Source organism: Homalodisca vitripennis, chromosome 5 (assembly GCF_021130785.1).
Source record: "Homalodisca vitripennis isolate AUS2020 chromosome 5, UT_GWSS_2.1, whole genome shotgun sequence".
Taxonomy (NCBI): Eukaryota; Metazoa; Arthropoda; class Insecta; order Hemiptera; family Cicadellidae; genus Homalodisca; species Homalodisca vitripennis.
In genome coordinates, this window is record NC_060211.1 from 80,770,184 (window position 1) to 80,792,022 (window position 21,839).

At 32.5% G+C, this 21,839-nt stretch overlaps 1 protein-coding gene across 1 annotated transcript in view; it reads right to left on the minus strand.

Annotated features, from left to right (window-relative positions):
- LOC124362439 (probable peroxisomal acyl-coenzyme A oxidase 1) overlaps positions 1-21,839 on the minus strand; it is a 32,261-nt gene that overhangs the window by 2,910 nt on the left and 7,512 nt on the right. The window contains exons 4-13 of the mRNA XM_046816941.1: positions 20,917-21,085; positions 19,932-20,055; positions 15,752-15,871; positions 14,410-14,534; positions 13,761-13,924; positions 8,702-8,864; positions 7,186-7,376; positions 5,244-5,387; positions 3,310-3,415; positions 2,047-2,199 (exon numbers count right to left, since the gene is read on the minus strand). Of these exons, the coding sequence (XP_046672897.1) occupies positions 2,047-2,199; positions 3,310-3,415; positions 5,244-5,387; positions 7,186-7,376; positions 8,702-8,864; positions 13,761-13,924; positions 14,410-14,534; positions 15,752-15,871; positions 19,932-20,055; positions 20,917-21,085 (1,459 nt within the window). The remainder of the gene's footprint in view (positions 1-2,046; positions 2,200-3,309; positions 3,416-5,243; positions 5,388-7,185; positions 7,377-8,701; positions 8,865-13,760; positions 13,925-14,409; positions 14,535-15,751; positions 15,872-19,931; positions 20,056-20,916; positions 21,086-21,839) is intronic.

Genomic DNA, 21,839 nt, shown 5'->3' on the forward strand with positions numbered 1-21,839 from the left:
TGATTTTTATTTGTTTTTAAACTACGGCTTTAACTATTTTAGCAGAAACAATTATGAGGTAACAAACAGGTTTCATGACATACGTGGATTCAAATAGGGTTTTCACTATTTCTACAGTGAAACCTGATTATTGAAATAAACTTTTTTTAACTTTAATTACAAGTAACTCCCATTTTAGAAACTTTGGAAACTATAACAATTGTTACTGTTTATCTACTGTGAATGTGTATTTACTGTGGGTTACAACTGAAAGGCATTTTTTTCAGTCAGAGAAACATTCAACTTATTATTATTTGTCTCACATTGGTCTCCAGAAGATGTAAATAAATAGCTACAATGAAAAGTTTCGTCGAAATCGGTTAATACTAGAATGATAGACATGAGTAAGTTTTATGATGCATATGTCTACTTTTGCTTTTACTTTTACTCTGAATTTTACTTTCTAATCAAAACAAGAAAAGTGACTGATTTATCTTGACTAGTTTGGTGATTTCCTGTCTCAAACTGCACCAATGATTTGAACCAATACACCTGTTCAGTTGTGCTGGTCAAGGTCAACAACTACTGGTTATCAACTTTATTGTTTTCTGCTACAGACTTCTGACAAGTAGAGTGTCCATCACTGTTTACAAAAAAACTAGAACATTATTCAAAAAAACATATCCATGTATTTATTGAAATATTTCAATACAATCAAGAAGAAAGGAAAATTAATAAATAATACATGTAACATATCATAAAATATTATATTATCAGTTGCACTGCAGTAGTATTTGATTGAAGATGGCTTCTAGTCTTTAAAAAATCCACTACTATGTGGAGCTTGTCCAAAAAGAGTTACAAGCAGCTCAGGAGACTTATGAGTGAAGGAAACTGTATGAAGTGGTTCCAATTTATGTGTGCCGGGAAACATAAGAAAGATTTCTTGTTTTTAAAAGGTGAAAAATCCAATTTTTTGTGTGAGAACTGTAAACAGTTGGAGCAACGTGAGAGGACTGTGAATGAGAGTGACTCGTCTAATTTATCTGACAAAGTTTACTGTATTGTACATACTAGAATTTTCACTGATGAAATTTTTTATCTGACACAAAATATGCGAGAAACTTCAAGAACAGATAAGGTTAGTTCAATCTGAGAATGTGAGGTTATCATCTGTTCTTCAAGGCCACACAGAGGCAATTTGTGACGTTTTAACTAGGCCTAGTGACAGCGAGCGAGTTTCTTACTCTAGTATACTGAAAATGTTTGCTGTATCTTTGATGTAAATGACCACTCCACCTAATTTGTGATCTTCCCGACAGAACTTTGTAACCAATGAATAACCGTCAAATTTTGTTAGTAACAGGTTGTTAGTATTTAATTCATGTTCAGTTATTATTAAAATGGTTGGGTTATCAGTATTTAAAATGTGGTTAAGTCTATCTATTTTCTTAGATAGTCCTCTTACATTTTGATGGTAAATTATTTTTTTAGTCGGTTTGTGTTCAGAAAAATTCGAGGACTGTGCCTGGTCTGGTTTATTTTCTTCTTGGTGTGAGTGTTGTCTAAAAAAAGAGAGGGATGTTTGGTTTGATGGCTGTTGATTTTTCTAACGAAAAACTGTTCATAAGTTTCGTTTTCTCCTAGCTTTTGGGATGTCACTAGTGGGCACCTCTTCACTTTTAAATAAGAACCGGTCACGGTGCTAGTTTTCTCTGGTGGTGTTTCAATCAGTTTTTCTGTCGGGGTTTGGCTGATTCCCCCAGTTAATCCAATTGCCTGAGAAGTTGTCGGATAGCTGGATTCCTCTGTCACAACTAGTGGCTGATAATAACCATCTTGATGTTATGTGTATATGTGAACACATTCAACAATCCAATAATCCAGATTTTATTTTTGTGTGAGGCCCTTCACTTTCAAAGCATAATCAGACTAACACAACTGTTTAATTTTAAATTGATAGTAAATAGTATAAAATATTGGAACTATAATTAAAATATAAATTGTTTTGGAATAAGACTGTCCTTAACTACAAAATAATAAAAATAAGTATAAGTGTAAGTGTACCATGAGGAAGTGTCCAATATCCCGGAGCATCCAGTAGACAGTGTAGAGCTGACAGAGCTGAGACAGTACCAGGTGTAGTGCGGGAGACATCGTAGCCTTGGCTGCGGCCAGGGTCTCCACAAATGTCTGCACTATGAACGACCTACAGTGAGCCTGTAACCGAGATACCCTGTACACTCTCGAGCACCACTACAGTAGTTGAACTGGGTTTGTTATAATTATGAGCCTGATTAATTTTAATCAGGTTAAGAGAGAGGTAATGATAATTAATAATTGACATTTTTATTGTAATGCTGATGTTTCCCTCTTTCCTAATGTACTCAACTGGTCAGTTTAGCCCATTTTAAATAAATAAATATATATATATATATATATATATATATGTGTGTGTGTGTGTGTGTGTGTGTGTGTGTGTGTGTGTGTTTATGTATTTTTAGCCAATATTGTTAATTTTTTAAACATACCTGTGCTAAATTTTAATAAATTTAAACTGCATTTATTTCTGCAATGAATTAAAAACAAAACCAAAATAAATTATCTGCAAACTGTATACTGCATTTTTACGAATGGTGTATATTATAAATAACTAGCACTATTCAGATCACTTTATTTAAGGGCATACTCAAAAATAAACAACCCAACTAAGTCTCATCACTTAATCACAAAAATAAATAAAATATTTGATTTTTACACATTTTTATTTGAAATTACATAGTGACTCTGCATTAGTTTGAACAAAGTCTAACTGAATAACATTAGCTTGGACAAAAAGTGTTACGAAATAAATATAAACTTGTACAAAAGTTATTTACAAGTAGGCCTACTAAAGTCAAAGAATAGCTCAAACTCAATTGACAACCAATTGTTTAGTTAGCCATTACTCACAGAGAGAAACAAAGTGAGTTGTTACACCACACTGAAGTGAGCAACAACAACAACGATTGAGTGTTTTATCTTTAGATATCACATGCTAAAGTGCTAAACGATAAAGAAAAATTAATATATCACAGCACTTGCCAGGGAACTGCGAAAATACAAAGAAATTTATCATCTGCCAGAAACCAAGAGATTATGAAAAGTGACAATTACCAAGAGTACTTTTAATGTTGGATGATCTTTCTAAATAAGGTTTGCTGCTTAACAATCAATGCAGTGAAAAATGCTCAAAAATCATACTTTACTACCAAAATCTCTTGATTTTTACGCCCTGGATTAAAAAACAAAGCATGTTAAGTTCTAAAAAAATAGAACAGATTTACTTACCACAGCGCACTGAACCAGTTGAACTGAAGTCTCATTCCACGCAACTTCGGGGGCAATACCCTGCCTTGTCTTTTTCTCCAGAGCACTCGCACAGCACGCAACATGGCTAACACCCAGGCACAGACATTACAAGGGTCAACAACAAAACTTTAAATATAAATAGATTATTAGAAAAAGAACTACAGCAAAACTCTGATTAACCAAAATAAGGGGGGCGGCCATTCTTTAAGTTAACCCAATATCATCTACTAACATTAACCTATTAGAATGGGTACATAGGGTAAATGAATTACAAATGATTTCTATAATTTATACTTTGGAATGACGGCAGGAGCAGGGAAGATGACTAATAGTAGTGAAGTAAGCCGGCAGGCCTGCAACGCAACGGCAGTTGGTGAGAGGAGGAGAATATGAATCATCTCAAGGAAACGTTATGTGCCTAGCCAGTCATTACATCAATGCATTACGCACGTACTCACTCTTCTGCCCAGAGACGGAGAATTGGTTCTGCTCTTGAATATAAATTATTTTGCTGAATTATTTATATACGTGTTATCATTCATGGAACCGTTCTGGTTGATCCAAGTTCGATTAACTGGGGTTTTACTGTATTATCAAAAGTTAATAATTAATTATTAAGGTCTGGTTAAATGGTGCAATTTCAGATTAAATTACAAATACCCAACCGAATACGTAGGCATCTCATAGCACATCACTCAAGTATAATGTAAACTCTAGTAAACACTAAGCACAAATAATAACTAGAATTTAGATTATGAAATAAGCAAAAGAAAGTAATAATTTCCATAAATAATTATAACATTAAGATTTATTAATTTTATATAAGGTTCTTAAAATTATAAAATATGTATCCTACACTAAAACCTTTTTGTGCATCACAGGTAACCAGATACTTGTGCCACATTTAACTAATATGTAAAGTAAAAAAATAATTCTTAACCCTCTGAGCACTTTTTGTCGCAGCCGCAACTAATTAATGCCTATTATGCTGAGCAAAGTCGCACTCGCGACTATATAACAGTGCTTTGTTTGTTTGAATATATTCATATTAAAATGGCAGCAAAAGTAGTCAAATTCGGTATCATTTGAAAGATGAAGTTTTTTTATAGTACATATAATCCCGACAATGCATAATTGTGGAGGCAATGCATTACGTCATACTTTGTTTTGACGATACGTTACAACTGCGTACTGCTTACAGCTGACTGCGTTGTTGCGTAATTTTACAAACATGGATCGTGATACTTTGGAACATCCTAGTGAAATTCGGGATGTTTTAGATGAATATGTATCTAGTGAAAACGATGCAAGTGACATTGAAGCTCCTAATATACATGCAGACACTAAACTTCGTGATTTTTAAAGTGGCAGTGGTGAAGAGTACGAACCGGACCCTAATGAACTTTCAAGCTAGGGTCAAATTATGCCAGTAAACAGTTTGCTAAAGCAAAAAAAGACAGAAGCAGAGTTTGGTGCCCTGGCTGTAATACAGGTGTGCACAGGGAATGTTTCCACTTATTAGAACATTTCTGGAGACCCCTTAGGCCTGGGAGAAAAAGAAAGGCATCACAAAGCAGTGACTCCGATAAAACTCCACTAACACAGTAAACATTTTTAATGATTTAGTTTTGAAGCAAATATTTTGAGAATTGAAAGCTTATTGACAATATACTCAATGTTTAGATGTACATAACTAGGTGGCAGTTATGAAAACAATTCAAGTTAGTAACACCCCTCAAACCCGTAAAACATCACACAAGTATCATTTGACATGCGAGTCTAATTAATGTATGTTTATTAGTTATTGTTACATTTGTTGTAATAAAAAGTAATCACCTTCACATAATACACTTTTCAATTTATATGTACAGAGAGGAAGTCAATGGTGAAGCATTTCATGATTTAAAACTCACCCTGCAGCTACTTGTTGATAAGCTTTGATGAAACAGAGGATGTTGTTCTGCCACGCCTTTGTAGTCGGTTTTTTGAGCAAATACTTGACAGTAGGCGGCATCATCTCTCCACTCCCAACTTGATGCCACGCTTTCACCAGGTACCTTTGTACATTATCCAGTTACTGATAAAAATACTGAACAAGTAGCTTCAGTTGTGTACAACTGAATTTTTGAACTCCACCATATCTACTATAGAAACACTGCAAAGTTCATTATGTTTTATGCAACTTCACTATTTTACTTTTGCAACTTTGTACATTGCACTTCCCTGATTAACTATTTGTGATTCTGAAATTGTATGCATATCCAAGATAAGGAGATAAAAGTTAAAAGTTAATTTTATTTCTTCAAAATCAAAAGTTGCTCAGCAAACAGGTGTGTGAAGAAATATGACCTGAAATTTGTGTGTGTATATATATATATATATATAATATACACACACAAATTTCAGGTCATATTTTTCACACGTATATGTATATTATATATATATATATAAAATGGCAGTTCTAAAAACCACCGAAAACAACCAATTAGGTCCTCCTGGGGAAATTCGTCACCCTTGTCCAAACTACCAAATAAGGCGTACTGCTCCCTTGCTATTGCAGGGCAGTCAAAGAAGAGGTGTTCAGCAGTTTTCTCCTACTCGTCACAGAGCGAATCCTCACTAAGGATTCCAACTTTGTGACGATGCTTCCTCAGGTGACCATGTACCGTAATCAGACCCATAACCCGAGAAGACACCAATTTACTTAGCGAGAGAGGTTACACGAAATTGTTACACAAAAGTTAGGTTACAATAAATTTTGTGCAAGATGGGTACCGAAAATCTGAACAGAAACCCAAAAAAGTCACTTTATGGTTGCTTTATTGATATTTTTGGACACTTACTAAAAAGATGGTGACTTGCTGCTCAATCGAATCATTACAGGAGGTGAGACTTAGGTAAAACACATGACTTGCAAAACCAAATTACAATCTATGGAGTGGGACACACACACTTCCCCAAAAAACCAAGGAAATACATGCAAACATTGTCGACATTGAAGATTATGGCAACTGTTTTAGGGACAGGAAAGGAGCTCTTGTTGATATCTTAGAACATGGCACAACCATAAGAAGAGCAATATAAAACAAGCACATTTAAGTTAAGTTCAAAAATTTTGTTTTTGCATGACAACGCCTGACCGTACATGGCAAATCGGACTCAAGAAGTCATGGATGTTTTTAAGTGGGGGGGGAGGTGTTTCCACATCCGCCTTACAATCTAAACTTTGCACTCAGCTACTGCCACCTGTTTCCAGCAATGAAAACCAGACTTGTGACACAGCGCTTTGATGACAGCGTAGAACTATGGGAGGATGTGATTACCTGGTTGAAGTCTCAAGCAGCAAAATTTTATAACACTGGAATTTCAAAACTAGTTCACCGCTATGATAAGAGCCTAAATTATGTTGAAAAATAGTGTCACTTTCAAATGTATATAATACCATATTTTTCTTGTACTTTGTTTTTTGTTTATATCAAAACGTAATCTACTTTCTGGATGAAAGTATCTTAAATTGATGAACCACGCCTTCATGGCAATTTATTTGTAAAAATAGATTCAGTTTTACTCATAAGAAAAATATTTTTGGAACTTGAGAACTCCTAAATAGATGTCATAAAAATAACTAGTTTTTCAATTAAAAAATCTCTTATAGTGCAAAATTACTACTTACAACACCTAAAAAATACAGGTAGAGAGTTTGTGTCATTTTTTACATTATTTATAAAACGTATTTCCCCACAATTAATTTTTGCAAACTATATAGAAATAAAAATATACAATACATCATTTTAATCCCTAATAACATAACATACGGTTTATTTCACTGTTCAGTGAGACAGGAAGCAAGCCTACCTTGCCGTCTGCAGTAACAGAACAGTGTTCTCGCCCTCATAGGTTTCTGCTGCTGTGACAAAGCCATACGTTGTTGGGAAATTGCTGCAGGTCATGTAGCCGTGGCCGCCACAGGCTCGTCGACACACTTCAATAGCCTCGGCTGCATCACTTGTACACACCGCCTTCAGGCAGCAAGCCATCGCATGTAGCTGGGACAGATCATTTTAAAAATGTGATTAATGGATTAAAAACCAATCTTGGTGTTATTGTAAAATTTCAGACTTTGTTAATTGGATCTTTACAATCTGAATACAAAAAATAATTACAACTCTTGAGAAACTTTGTTGATAGATAAAAATGTCCCTAATATTAACTTCCTGAATACTCCTATTCAAGCGGTTTTATCAAATTTAAAACTATTATTTATAAAGATACATGTAATAAATAAACAAGGTAGGAGTATGCTACACATTGTGTTACATAACAGGCTTCGCTAAGGTTGCATGCAAAATTTAAAGTCTATAATTCATCTCTTGTCAAAAGATGCATTCACATGTTTGTTCAGTTTCATAGCAGTGTTTAAATAATAACAATTCTATTGAGTTAGGGAGGGTACTACAAGATTGTGCTGAAATCAAATCTTGTCACATACTTTTAACATTGAATTTCCACTCTATAATTTTTTTCTCCATACTGTATGAATAAACTACCAGTTAATAATATCATATGATTGTTCTCAGCTTGTTTATAAATGTATGTATTCCGTTATTTTCTCATTGACATTACAGTTTCATAAGACCAATATATAAAACTATTTGCTAACACTCAGCCAAATCCCATGGAGTGACATGCATCATCATCAAACTCGGTGTTGCTTTAGAGAAATTAAACCTAATCCAAAATTCCAAGTCTTTAGATCAGTTTACTTTCTAGATTTTGTACAGACAGATAGACAGAAATGAATTTTTTTAGCCGAAAATTAATAGACTCCATTAACGCTCAGCCAATAAATACACTTTTTTGGTGATGAAATATAAACTTCGCTACATTTTTTTTCATTTTATCTATAAGTGTACAAGAGATTGAAAATATATTTTATTTCTTTTATCTCTTAAAAACCAAAATTTGGGTATATGGAGGATTGGGATTATGAGTAAACAAATTTAAAGCACTTTGTGAAGACGCAATAAATATTCTTAGCAGTATTAGTAAACTAAATTAAAAATTCCAGCAGCGGATGTAATGTACATTTAAAGACTAAATTAAGCATGTCTTACATATATTGTATATTATATGGTTTCTATATGTTTTTGGCTACAATGTTTGACTGCAACAAGTTAGTTCTTGTGACAACTTGTAATTGAATTAAAAAAGAATAATTCGTATTAATATTAATTTTTGCTCAATTTGTGTGAAACCTTCAGTATTTGTACTAGATAATACCTGTATGCCAATTTGAAATTAAAATGTTCTTTAAGAAAAAATATACATTTAAAAAAAATTAAAACTGTATAAAAATAAAATGTTGTGGTACCTCTGGCAAACGCTCCAAGTCTCCCTGCTCCAATTCACTGGTCACATTGTTGTACATATCCCATAACCAGTTGGCAGAGAACAGCATGGCCAGGCTGGTCGCTATGGACGGGAACAGCTTGTACTGTTGGGTACGGTAGTCTATAATCTGGGGCTCTTTCTCTCTAAAAAATTATATATCTTTTTATTTCTACAGTATGCATTATGTAACAGGTACCATGACTAATTTGCCTAACACACTTAATTAGTGCTTATGTAATCATGTAATAGGTCAAATTACGACATTTGAATATTCGCGGGGAATTGGCAGACTGTGACGTCAGTGAATCGGCAGACTGTGACGTCAGTGAATCACATGTTGTCGGAATTGAGATTTATTTAATTAATAACAAAGAAATATATTAAACTTTATACGGGAAAAGATTTAATTAATTAAAATGAATTAAACATAACCAAAATTCGTGTTTTACAAAAGTACTAAATAAAATTATGCAGAAAAGCCAATTGTGGGATAAATGACTTGTATATTAATGACATCATAAAGCACATGTTGCTAAAAATTTAAATAAAAAGCTTTGAAAAAATAATAAAAAGAAAATAGAAAGACTTAAATTGATTAATTATAGTGAACGTGATAAATTTCGACAATTATATAAGAAAAGAATCAAATTATATTTAATCGTGAAGACGCTGATTTGAACGGGAGAGGGGATGAGTATTGTTTTGAGTCGGTATGTGTAGTTTTATACAGAGATTCCTTCTTCTCTTTCTAGACTTGAAGCAAGGAGGTTGTGTTCATGTGGATCCTCCTGGGACAGTAGTGATGAAATTAATAGGAAACTATATTATGGTGTATTGAAATTTTAATGAGGGATGGGATATTATGTTAGACTCTTAAATTATCAAAGCAAGGTGAGTGGAATTATATATGTATGGACAGTGTAATATGGAATAAATTGACGTCAAGGTCATTTGGTTTGACTTTTATTTGAGTATCCCATTTATAAAGAAGTGTGATAGGAACTTTAATGGAGTAATATTGAATTTTTTAACCACTACTCAACCTATTTAAAAACCTGAGATAGATATAGACTTGTTGTTGGTGATAACACCACAGACATTCAATTTTGATAGTAATTTGGTATTAACTTGGAATAGTATGAGTTAGCCAACACAAAGTAATTTACATAACCAATGAGAGGGAGCACATTTTGAATAGTGATTGGGAGAGGATTGGGACAGCAAACTGTTTATCTGGGAGGTGGCAGAGTTTCAAGCAGTACCAAGGGGACGCAGCTAGCTTTGGGCAGATTTTGAGCAAGATGGCGACCAACGCCATCCGGAGCAAAATTGTACAGCAACGTGGGACTCGTAACAAAATGGCGCACAACTACATGGGGCGTCAACAACACTAAAAAACCGACACGCAGCAATCAGTTTTATTACAAAACTTCCGTATCTATTTAAACTTTCTTTGCTGAAACATTGTAAAACAACATGTCCTGTATCTTGACAACAATATAGGTTATATACTAACATGACAATTGTCTTTCAGTGTTTTAAACATGAGATCAAATGAACACAAATAATAAATCCCCATGTGGTTTTCAGAATTCGCCACCCAACATTTGATCGCAACTGTAAGGAAAACTTTCTTAGCAAATTATCCCCAATCAAGAAAATAACTTGAAAATCATGTAACAAATATTTGACTTTTACACACTCCCTCAATATTGGACTCATTTTCTTTTCTCGCCATCCGTCACAGGAGGATATTTCGATGGCACTGATTGGATTTGGTTTTGGCCAGATACCTTGTACAAAGATTTGTCCCTTAAAGGTTTAAGATATATTCTCTATAAAAATACATGTAGGTTTATATCTCAATATTTTTTATCATGTGTAGGAATATTTTGAAATTCTTTTTTTTTGTCAGTTTTACAAATACATATTTTAAGTAATGCAAATATATACCTATGTACTTTGGAAAGTAAAAGGTATACATTCTTAAAGCTTGTTTAATAACATATCGAATTAAATTCAAAGATATAACATGACTTGTAGTTCTTAAAATATACCAGTTTCCATGATAAAAGTCTCTGGATTGTTTTGTTAATTAATGAATGATTACTCACTTTAATAACCGGTGTAAAATACCACAAATAAGATCTACTGATGAACACTAAGTACTAATTTATTTGTCTATTCTCAAGAAACTGCAAATATCTTTTAAATAAATTGACAATTTGGCATACTTTCTTCTTTATTGGGTGATCTCCAAAGGGTTGAAACAAGATTTAACCCTCCAAGTGGTAATTAAATCACTTTAAAGTGCTGGGCTGTTTTGAAGCAAAATACATGGTTTCTTAAAAGGCACTTTTTAGATACAAATATACATTCAAACATCATGTGTTATATATCATTCTTTTCAGAAAAACATGCTTTAGGAAATAAAGATAATTCAAAACACTTAACAATTTTCTCTAAAAAAAATCTTGATGAGTAGTAGATCTATTTTTCTTTTTGTTTTTTTTAGATGGTGAGGTTGTAAATGCGTTTTAAAACATGGTTATAAATACGAGGGGTATCCAAAAAGTAAGTTTCCATTAATTATGAAAAAGTTAAAAAGACTCAAAAAATAACTTAAACACATTTATTCAACTTTTTACATCGTACCTTATTTTTCTACATAGTTACCATCCCTTTGTAAGCACTCTTGGTATCTAGGAAGTAGTTTTTTATTCCAGCATCACAAAATTCACCCGCCAAATTTTTAAGCCAAGTATCCACCTCATTTTGAAGGTCATCGCTGTTGGCAAATCGCCGACCGCCAAGGTGTCTTTTCAGCTCCGGAAACAGATGAAAATCGCTAGGTGCAAGATCTGGTGAGTATGGAGGATGACCAAAAACATCCCACTTGAATTTCCTCAAAAGTTCCATTGTTGCACGAGCAGCGTGTGGTCGGGCCGTTATCTTGAATAAGCAGAACCGTGCGCGACAAAAGTCCGCGCCGTTTATTCTGTATTGCCAGCCGAAGTCTGGTGAGAACTTCACAATACCTTTCTGCATTTATGGTTTCGCCACGAGGAAGATAGTCAATCAATAACACTCCACGGCAGTCCCAAAAAACTGTAGCCATTACCTTTCCTGCCGACTCAAAAACTTTGGCTTTTTGAGGAGCTGCCTCTCCTTTTTTTTGCCACACCATACTCTGGCGTTTGGTCTCTGGAGTTGAGTGGTGAATCCATGTTTCATCACCAGTGACTATTCTACTGAAAAGGTTTTCATCTTCATCGTCAAACAATCGCAAGAAAGACTGGGCAGCAGCCATTCGTTGTTGTTTATGGGCATTGCTCAATAAGTGAGGCACCCATCTTGCACACACTTTTGCAAGCTGAAGATCTTCTGTCATGATATTGTGCACAGATGACCGGCTAACTTCAACACTTGACGGCAGTTTATCCATAATTTCATCGAGAGTCACTCGCTTATCATTGTCAATAACTGCTCGTACAGCATTAATGACGTCAGGTTGCCGAGAATTGGCCGGTCGGCCACTACGCTCATCGTCATGAACATTTTCTCTTCCTTCCAAAAAACATTGCACGCCAACGACGGACCATCTGAACGGACATAACATGTTCACCATACACTTGACACAACTGACGATGAATTTCAACGGCAGTTTCGTTTTTGGCGGTCAAGAAACGAATAACACTACGGACTTCGCAACTGGCGGCAGAACGCAGTGGAGTCTCCATGATGTTTGGGCAGCAACTGACTGAGAAGCGTGACAATGGGCCAGTGACCGGCGCACCTGTTGCCAACCGAACCGCGCTACATATCCCCGCCCACAGCTGCACGCTGTGTTACGTACGCGTCTTTTTACAGAACAGGGAAACTTACTTTTTGGATACCCCTCGTATTTCAAAATATAAAAATTGTTTCAAATTTCATTGTGAACAATAAAAATATCACTTCAAAGCCTTTTGAACAAAAACTACACACACAAAACATAAAAACTAAAAAAAATGTTCCGCACACCAAAATTTGCACAATGGACACATTCAAAGTAAACACTTCTCAAACAATATTGGTTTGGATGTACATATAACCTCACAAAAGCTAAATGTCTGTTATAATAATTATGAATAGTAAAAAATTTTATTATGGTCCTGTTGTTTATATACATATTTACACTCGACAAAAGAAACTTAGAGTCAGATTCTGATTGCTGCGCTACCCTCTTTCTTTTGCCTCCCTCTACAGGCCTGCTGAAGTGTTCTAAGGCACTGTAGCAACCAGGATGAACACCACAATCACATCAAGGGCACCAGTACCAACTACGTGTTTGTTTTTGAGAAGTACAACATACAACGCACACAAGAAGTTTCACACCAGTCAGTCGCACCAGGTTGTGGGCACCATCTCCAGCTGATTGGCGAGCGCGGCAACAGATGACAAAATCAGCTGACTGTTATTTTTCACCCTACTCAAAGGCTTACAAAATAGAGCCAGTGCGTAGAGATATCTCTCCTACGTTGTACTATGAAAATTACGGAATAATTAAATAAACCGTTTTACGGTAATATAACAAAAACGAACATATTGCACAGTGCGATAGTAGCGCTTGGAGGGTTAATAATGCTGAAAATCCCAAAAGAATACAATTAAAATCATAAATCATGGGGCTCCAACCAAATGTTCCAACTTAAATTTTCTAGATATATAAGGTAGTGTAGTACAGTGAAATACAATGTCTAATATATAAAAAAAACTAGTACATGATATGTTTTGTAAAATTTAGGCACATTTTAATTATTTTGTTGCACTCAAATAACCTTAAATATAATAGATTTTTATAGTTTACTGATATCATAAACCTAAGACAAATTAGGGTATAACATTACAATTCATATTGCAGTTTTATGTATGATTTATGTTTTTGTTACCTTATTATTTTACAACCATAGGGCCCTTTATCTTATATTTTTTCATTACATGATTAACTGAGTTTCTTGAGAACACAAATATGCTGCTGTATTATACACTAAAATTACCCTGGTTTCATCTCAGATTGTCTCCGTACAGCACTATATCTTGTGGCTATTGTGACAGCCTTGGCGAGAAAACTGCCCGCTACTCCTTTGACTAGTGCCACTCGGACAAATATCATGGTGCCATATGTGAGTTTAGAACTCGGAGACTTGATGTATGTACCGTCCTATAACAACAAACACTTCTATTTCATTTCAACTATAATAGGAGGTTAGCTCAGTATTTGGACATCAAATACCGGATCAAAACATGAAGTAATAGATTTTGTAAATTGAATTCGCTGGAAAAGTATAACTACAAAATACCTACCAGTCTTGTAAAGTAGGCTATATACAGCTAATTAATATATTGCCTGTACATAAAATATTATTGATATTTACCTAAGTCAATTGTAAATTCATTATTTATTTTCTTTCCTAAAAATCAAGTGTTTGTTGTTTATTAAAAGATATGTTATCCATTTTAACATGAGGGTAATTTCTAAATTAATCCTCATCCATTAAATTTATAGAATCCACGATTCACAATAAATGTACAATGTACACATTGCTCCATGTTGAGGAGTGAATTATTTAATATTCAAGAGACATCACATAAAAACTTACCTCAAACTTTACAATAGGAAATAATTACAGATATCCTAATACTTACCTGCAGCACTTTAGCATTTTTCATAAGCATGTTGAGTCGAGGGATCCGTACATTCTCAAATCCAAGGTATCCGTTGTTCACCGAATTCATTCCTAATTTAGCACCAATTTCTCCAATTTTGATACCTGAAATTTAAGAAATAGTAACTTTATAAATTTAGCAAACCCTATTAATAATATTTTAAAAATCAGATAAAAACCCTATCTATTTGGCACTCAATCTACAATAGTATCTCGTTCACCATACCCAATAAAGGTTTGTCTGTAATTTATACCTTTACATTTTTTTCTTTAATACTTTTACCCTGTACAGTAGTACTTCTGTACTAAGCAGATGAGGAGTTGTTAAATCAACCCAGCACTAGTCACAGGACTTCAGCAAATATTGGAATTCCGAATCAGATGTCAATCGTAACGTACGTGATTAAAAGCCTGTGTAAAACCGTACGTCAACCTTTCTAAGAACCAATTACACTTACATTACTACGAAGAGTACCTCACTCATTCTACAAATTATTTTCATATTCGTCCATGATTTGAACTTCGGCTTGTTAAGGAATAAATAAATGATCATTTACACTTATTAGTAGAGCCGAGAATTGACAGATGATTATAGTAACGATAATCAACTGCACGTATGTCGTAACTATCAGGCTAAACTAATTGCAAACACAAGTTCAAACATGGGTTTTGCTTATTTTTATAGCATTCGTCTACAAAACTATAACTATGTCCTAAATTTAGAAACAGATTTATTGTTATGCAATTGGTCAAATATTACTTTATTTCGTTGCTAATATTTAACCTCAATCTCTTCATGTCCTGAAATTATCAGGCTGATATAATTGCGAGTAATTTTAAAAATTTTCAACACAGTGTGAACTGAAAAACTTGCAGGATAGTAACTTTAAAGTTTTCAACTTGACATGAGACATGACAAAAGACATGTAAGCCTTAAAAACAAGATTATTACATAACTGAATTATTTACAACCCATGAGGTGAGTAAAGAAACTAGTTGAGAAATTTTAAATGAAATTATATTTGCAAATTTGGATATATTCTTCTTTCACTTTTATATATTATGTAAGGCTAGTACTTTACCATAACAGCATTATAAGAGGGGTATTCTTTATTTTTAAGTATCTCTCTCATGCTGTGCATCTTTAGTTTCTTTATTAACCTCATGAATCAATCATCATCATCATCATCAGACGTTTCCGTTATCACGGGTCGTCGTTCATGAATCAATTGATTGATCATGAATCAATATTACATTTATTTACATTATTCTCTCTCAAGTCATGGATGAAACAATATACTAACACTTGTTGTGTACTGTACCTGGAAGTGGCATATGTGTTTCCTCATCTCTAAGCTGGACTATGAACGGATGGATGCCATGACACACGCCCTGCGTGTAGAGTTGTGCCACCACGATCGCGTAATTGGCAGTCTGCCCCACTGTGTACATAAAGTTTCTGTATATTACACTGTATGAAACGCATTTTATAGTTTTTACAACAAAATCCATAATGGATGGTACTTACCAAGGAACTATACTATATTGAATATCTAATGAAAGTATTATTTAATTTGGTCTATCCCTTGATAACTTACTGGATGATATTAATTTAAGCTCAGAAAACAAGTTATTACAGTTGTATAAACAAAAAATTATAATTTTGAGAAAAATGTTCAATAATTAAAACTGTTCTGTGTATGTTAAAACCTATAAAAATTGTAAATTCAACACCATTATGATAGACACTCAAGAACTGAATAGATTAATGAAGTAATAACTTTCTACCTCATATCTACTTTTAATAAAAATTAGCATTCAAAACAATAGGTGCCTTTTTTTCTTAGAAAATACTCTTTAATAAAGTACAGAAACTAAGAATTTAATATAAAAAGTGTAATTTACTGTTTTTGATTGTTAAAAAAAAGGCATTTAACAAATTACCTTTTAAATGTGTTTTACACATACAAAATAAATTACAGAATTTACTTTGTCACATATATTGTAATTTTAAATGTTACTATTATGTACATAGATAATGGGTCTAAATAACCATTTTCAAAGTGTTTTATGAATGATAAAAAACATATGTAAAAGTCACAGTACATAAATACTAATAAAAAACAATATATTTAAAAACAACATGGACTAATCAATAAATCATAAGAACAATGACAATTAGTTATCAAATATAAAATCAAGTTTGAAAGTTATAACAGGAGAAAAGACAAAGAAATATGTCAAAATTATAAATTATTTTTTTCTGTTTGTATCGCAGATAAGAAACTCAATATAATAAAAAAACGTGTTTTGTTTCAACCAATTTTAAACAGCAACCTTATGCTTAATATTGCTAACTAGTTGAACTTCTACTAAAAAGTTTAATTTCAATAAAAACTACTTTTATTTTTTCCACTCTTGTTTATGGTACTAGTTCAAGAAAACATGCATTTACTGTATTACAGTTATGCTCATCATCTCTTATTTTTTTTATTTTTATTTCAATTTTCTGTCATCTTAACAAGTCTACAAAATATGTATGACATTGAGCTCTCTAAATACAATACACAGAATACTCTGCCTGGCAGAATGTTAATAATTCTCTAGAGCTTGTTGCTGTATTAAGTCTTTATTTGACACTCTGCTGTTACCCCATAGAATAGGGGGATGAATAGGAAAATGCAGTAATAAATTACATTAGCAGTAGACATAAGTCATTTCAAAACTAACATTGAATCTTAGCTTACACAGGGTCTTATATACTACTCTTTATAAATTATATAATGAAAAAAATTAAAATATATTTATTGGCAAATCGCTAGACTAAACTCATGTTTTACTTTAAAAAATGATAAAAACAAATGACATAGGCAAATTTTGTAACTGTTTGAAGAACTATTTAAATGAACTGTTTCGCACCCTTAATCTTTGAACTAGCAGTCAAACTTCTCTCAATGGAGGAGCGTTTTCGGATTATCATATATAGTATTACATTTATTCTATTGTTTTAGTGTCAGTTGTTTAGTTTTAGTCGTTAGTTTTCATTATCTATTGTAGAAAACACGTGTAGTGTGCCCCACACAATAAACTCATTGGCTACCAATGATGTATTTTGCCCATTATTAGTTAGCATCGGCGTAATTACCAATGACGGACACTGCCTGTAATGCTAAGTTCATAATTTTGCAGTCGAAAATATTCCTGATATAGATTATTTCGGTATTTTTATATACTATTATATTAATGGTTTGTTAAAATATAACATGTTCGATTTTGAAGCAGGTCGACCCTCTCGAAATCGATTGTTGTTTACCATTTCATCTGTTGATTGTTTGTTTAGATTAGTTGCCATTAACGTTGTGGTAAAATGAAGTCCCAATAAAATGACCTCGTTTTTTCTGAAAGTTTTAGTAAATTTGTGGAGAACATACTCAGTGAAAGTAAAAATGAAGTGAGTCATGGTAACTTTGATGGTGAGATTTCATGTGAAAGAGTCGATGAAGAAATGGCCTAACCTTCAAGTGGCCTTACCAGTGTATCAATGTGGATATCTGAATAAATTGGTTTTATGATTAACTTTTCATTTATATATATATATAGTTTACACAAAATTACATTTGCAGCAATAACAGTTTATTTTGTGAACATAATAAAGCAATTTCTGCACTTTGAAGATTCTTGGAGCATTTTGAAATAATTTAAAACTAGATGTAGTCAGTAATAACAACCCTTTTCCGATATTATTTTTATTTTTGGGACCAGTTAAAAGCTTTTTAAACCAAAAGTAAAAAAAAAAAACATTATGGTCACTTGAAGTAAAAAGAAACCAGAATTTATTAGCACAACATACAACACTTTCTCAAATCAAATACACAAAACTTTAGAATAAAACTGTTACTTGCGAAAAAAACAATAAACTAATCCAAATATTATGAAATTCAGAAGTTAAAATTTCAAATGAATACAAATCAGGAATTTATGAAATAGATGCAATGATTGTGATAAACTTTATATTGGACACAAAATAACAATTAAAAACAAGATTTAAAGAGCACTTCGTACAAACAAAATTTGGAAGAATAGACAAATCTGATGTAGCCAAACACTGCATTGAATCAGGACACACAATATTAAATAAAAATCTTAAATTTAAAAGTTATAAAACCAATGCACATAAATGCTTAGTATTCACTTCATATAAATAAAAACAAAAATAAACTAATCAGTAATGAAGAAGGCCCTATTGGAAATTCCATTCCATCTTCATCTAATTTATTAACCCATTGGCCTTGTATCACGGAACGATTCCGTGATAGCTAGTCTGGGCTCAAAATTTATATCACGGAACCGTTCCTTGACAAGTACAGCGCCATCTAAATAATTTTTTTGAACTCCTTTTTCAACCAAATGTTAGTATAAATTAGACTAATATTGTTGTAACACATAAGAAAAACTGCAATACTACAATTAATTGAAATTTAAATCAATAATAAGTTACTATAAGAATATTAGTGTACTACAAGAGAAAAAAAAATCTATATTCTTGGAATTTTCAGTATTTAGAAAAAACATTTATTTTGACAAACTATGCATATATATTCACATATTCTAGTATTGCTAGGTAGAGAAATACATTTCAAATAAAATAAAAGTAACAATGGGGTATTTTATTTTATATTATTTGAGTAAAAAAAATTTTTTTTATTTAAAACATTTTAAAACTTTTTAGTTTGTACAGCATTATTATTTTTAAATTATGACCAAACATATCACTATCTATTTATTAATAAAGCCCATTTCATTTTAATCCAAAAAGATATAAAATATAACCAAATAACTTGAAAAATAAGTTTTTTATAAACATATAACAAAACTCTTACGTTTTTAGCATTTTTAATAGGATAACTCCAGTTGAGCTTATAGTAAAAATATGTATAAGCCAATGGGTTAAAAGTTTAAACTATAGTCCTGTCTAATTTGTCATACTGGCTAAATTAATATTTCCAAATATTTTTATTTACATCATATGGTATTTTAACATTATTTACATACAAATTATACAATTTTTTTGTGAAGTGCCTCACGATGAAACATTTGGTTTGAACTGATATAATTTATTATTTATATTCCCCAATTGTATTATTATTATTATTTACCAATATTATTTTTATTCTCCTTCCAGAAATAAAAATAATATTGTAAAAGAGTTGTTATTACTGATTACATCTAGCTTTTAATTTAGCACTTGATTTTAAACACTTTTCTTTCGACTACCATTCCACTTCTGGCAACATAAGAGAATTGTACATTTTACGCACCATTAATTGATTCTAATTGAAGTATGTAAAGTTTAAATATTATCAGCCAGTAAATGAGCATGTCATGAAAGCTTAAACGTGTGAACCTTGTAATGGACACACTGTATAGTTTTATTCAGAAAGGAAAAAGGGAACTTTTCATATGGGATTATAGAAATTTAATTTAATACTAGAGTGCACTTACACCCTCCAGGCCACCACTTGTAAGAGGTCAGTGTTGGACTGTTCAACACAAACTCCTCAGTCTTGGGGTCATAATGAGCTGTTGTTTCTAGGCCTCTGATAAAAGTTCCATGGCCAAGTTCCGTCTGCAACATACATTTGTAATTCAAATAAAATACACAAGCACAAAAATAAAATGTTGAATTTTTAATATACTTGTTTACTTGCTTTTTATTACCAAAAAAAAAAATACTTGTTTTTTTGCTTTTTTTTACTCATCTCGAAGAAATAATTTGAAACAATAGTAAATGGTGAGGTTTTTTATACCATTCCTAATTTTAAAATATTTCAAGCACAAAGATCAGTAAAAATATAAAACATTTTAATTATATTTTTTATATTATTACAAACACAAATAGTAGCCTAATTAAATACTTAACTTATAGAAATAAAAAAACGGAAAAGATAACTTTATAACCTACCCCATTTTACTGTACATAAAATTGTAATTAAAGATTTAAAAAATGTTTAATTCTGACATGTTTATGTATCTATAAATATTCAAAAATTTAGACCACAGACAGTAGACTTTATAATTCAAAATAACACATTTGTATAGCACTACACAGCATTTTGACAATGTTCAGTTCCATTTGATAATATTATAGTATCTGAGGAGTTCTCACTATGAGTAAAAAACAGGAAAAATTATTTTCACCCAATGAAACGCATACACAAGTGACCAGTGACAAGTATTGTACCTTAAACCTTTGGAGACTACTTTCACTACAGTTGTGTTTGATTACAGACAAACCATGTGATGTCAATTCTGTTTATATGATGTTTCAGTAAGGAACCACACTCATCCACTGTTAATAAGTTATTACTTATTATAACTGTATACTTCTCTCATATATTTTTCCGGGACCCAGCTCTACAGATGGTCCGAGCCAGTCCCCATCTGAAATCTACAATCAGTATTCTAAAGGTTGTGTTCAACAAATTACCTGAGCGTAAGTACCCATGATCTCACAGTTCCAAGCTCTGCCAATCCAATAGGCCTGTTGCTCGATAGTGGCTTGACCCATCAGCGTGGGTACGAACATGACAAAGTGGAGGGTAAATGGTATTCCCTCCTTCACTATAGCACTCCCAATAGTACCACCCAATACAGACCTAAAAGCACACAATTCCCATCATTGATGACTGAACAACTTTTATTTGGCTACTACTTTTTATGCTCTTAAAAAGCAATTATATAAAGTAATTTTATCAGTTAAAGGGGTCTTTCATGCGGTAAACTTTCATACACAATCCTCTTAGAGAACACAATCTCTAAGTTAAAAGTAATATTTAATTTAAATACATTTTTATGTTGAGAGATTTTGTCTGGCTACTGTCATCAATAATCAATTCTCAATAAAAAATATTGTTATTCTGCAAAAAGTTATACAAATGCTGTTTATAAATTTTTACTGAACTCACCATATCTTTCAATTTATTGTTAAAATCCAAAAAACAATAATTGTACTCTGTCCAGCAGGCCATTGCCCCCCAAAGGATTAAAGATCTTAACTACTACACATATGGTCACGGATGGACATCACAACCCTTACTATCGTTGCCACAATATCATATAACTCAAGTGCTTGTAAATGTTGACTTTTATATTCGTAATATGTATGTATTAGTCTATACAAATAGTAAATAGGGATACAGTGAAATATTTCTCACTGACATCACTTCCTTTTGGGAGGCAGAAAACAAGAACTGATCATCATAATGGTATGTAATTTTCACAGTAAGCCAAATAAAGTCTGTCCTTTCTAATAATTTAGTTTTTCAAGGTCGCTGGTAAGAAAAACTGTTTAAAAAATACTGGCCTCTGGGTAATATCAAAGTACCACTAATGTCAACTCCAAAAATTCTG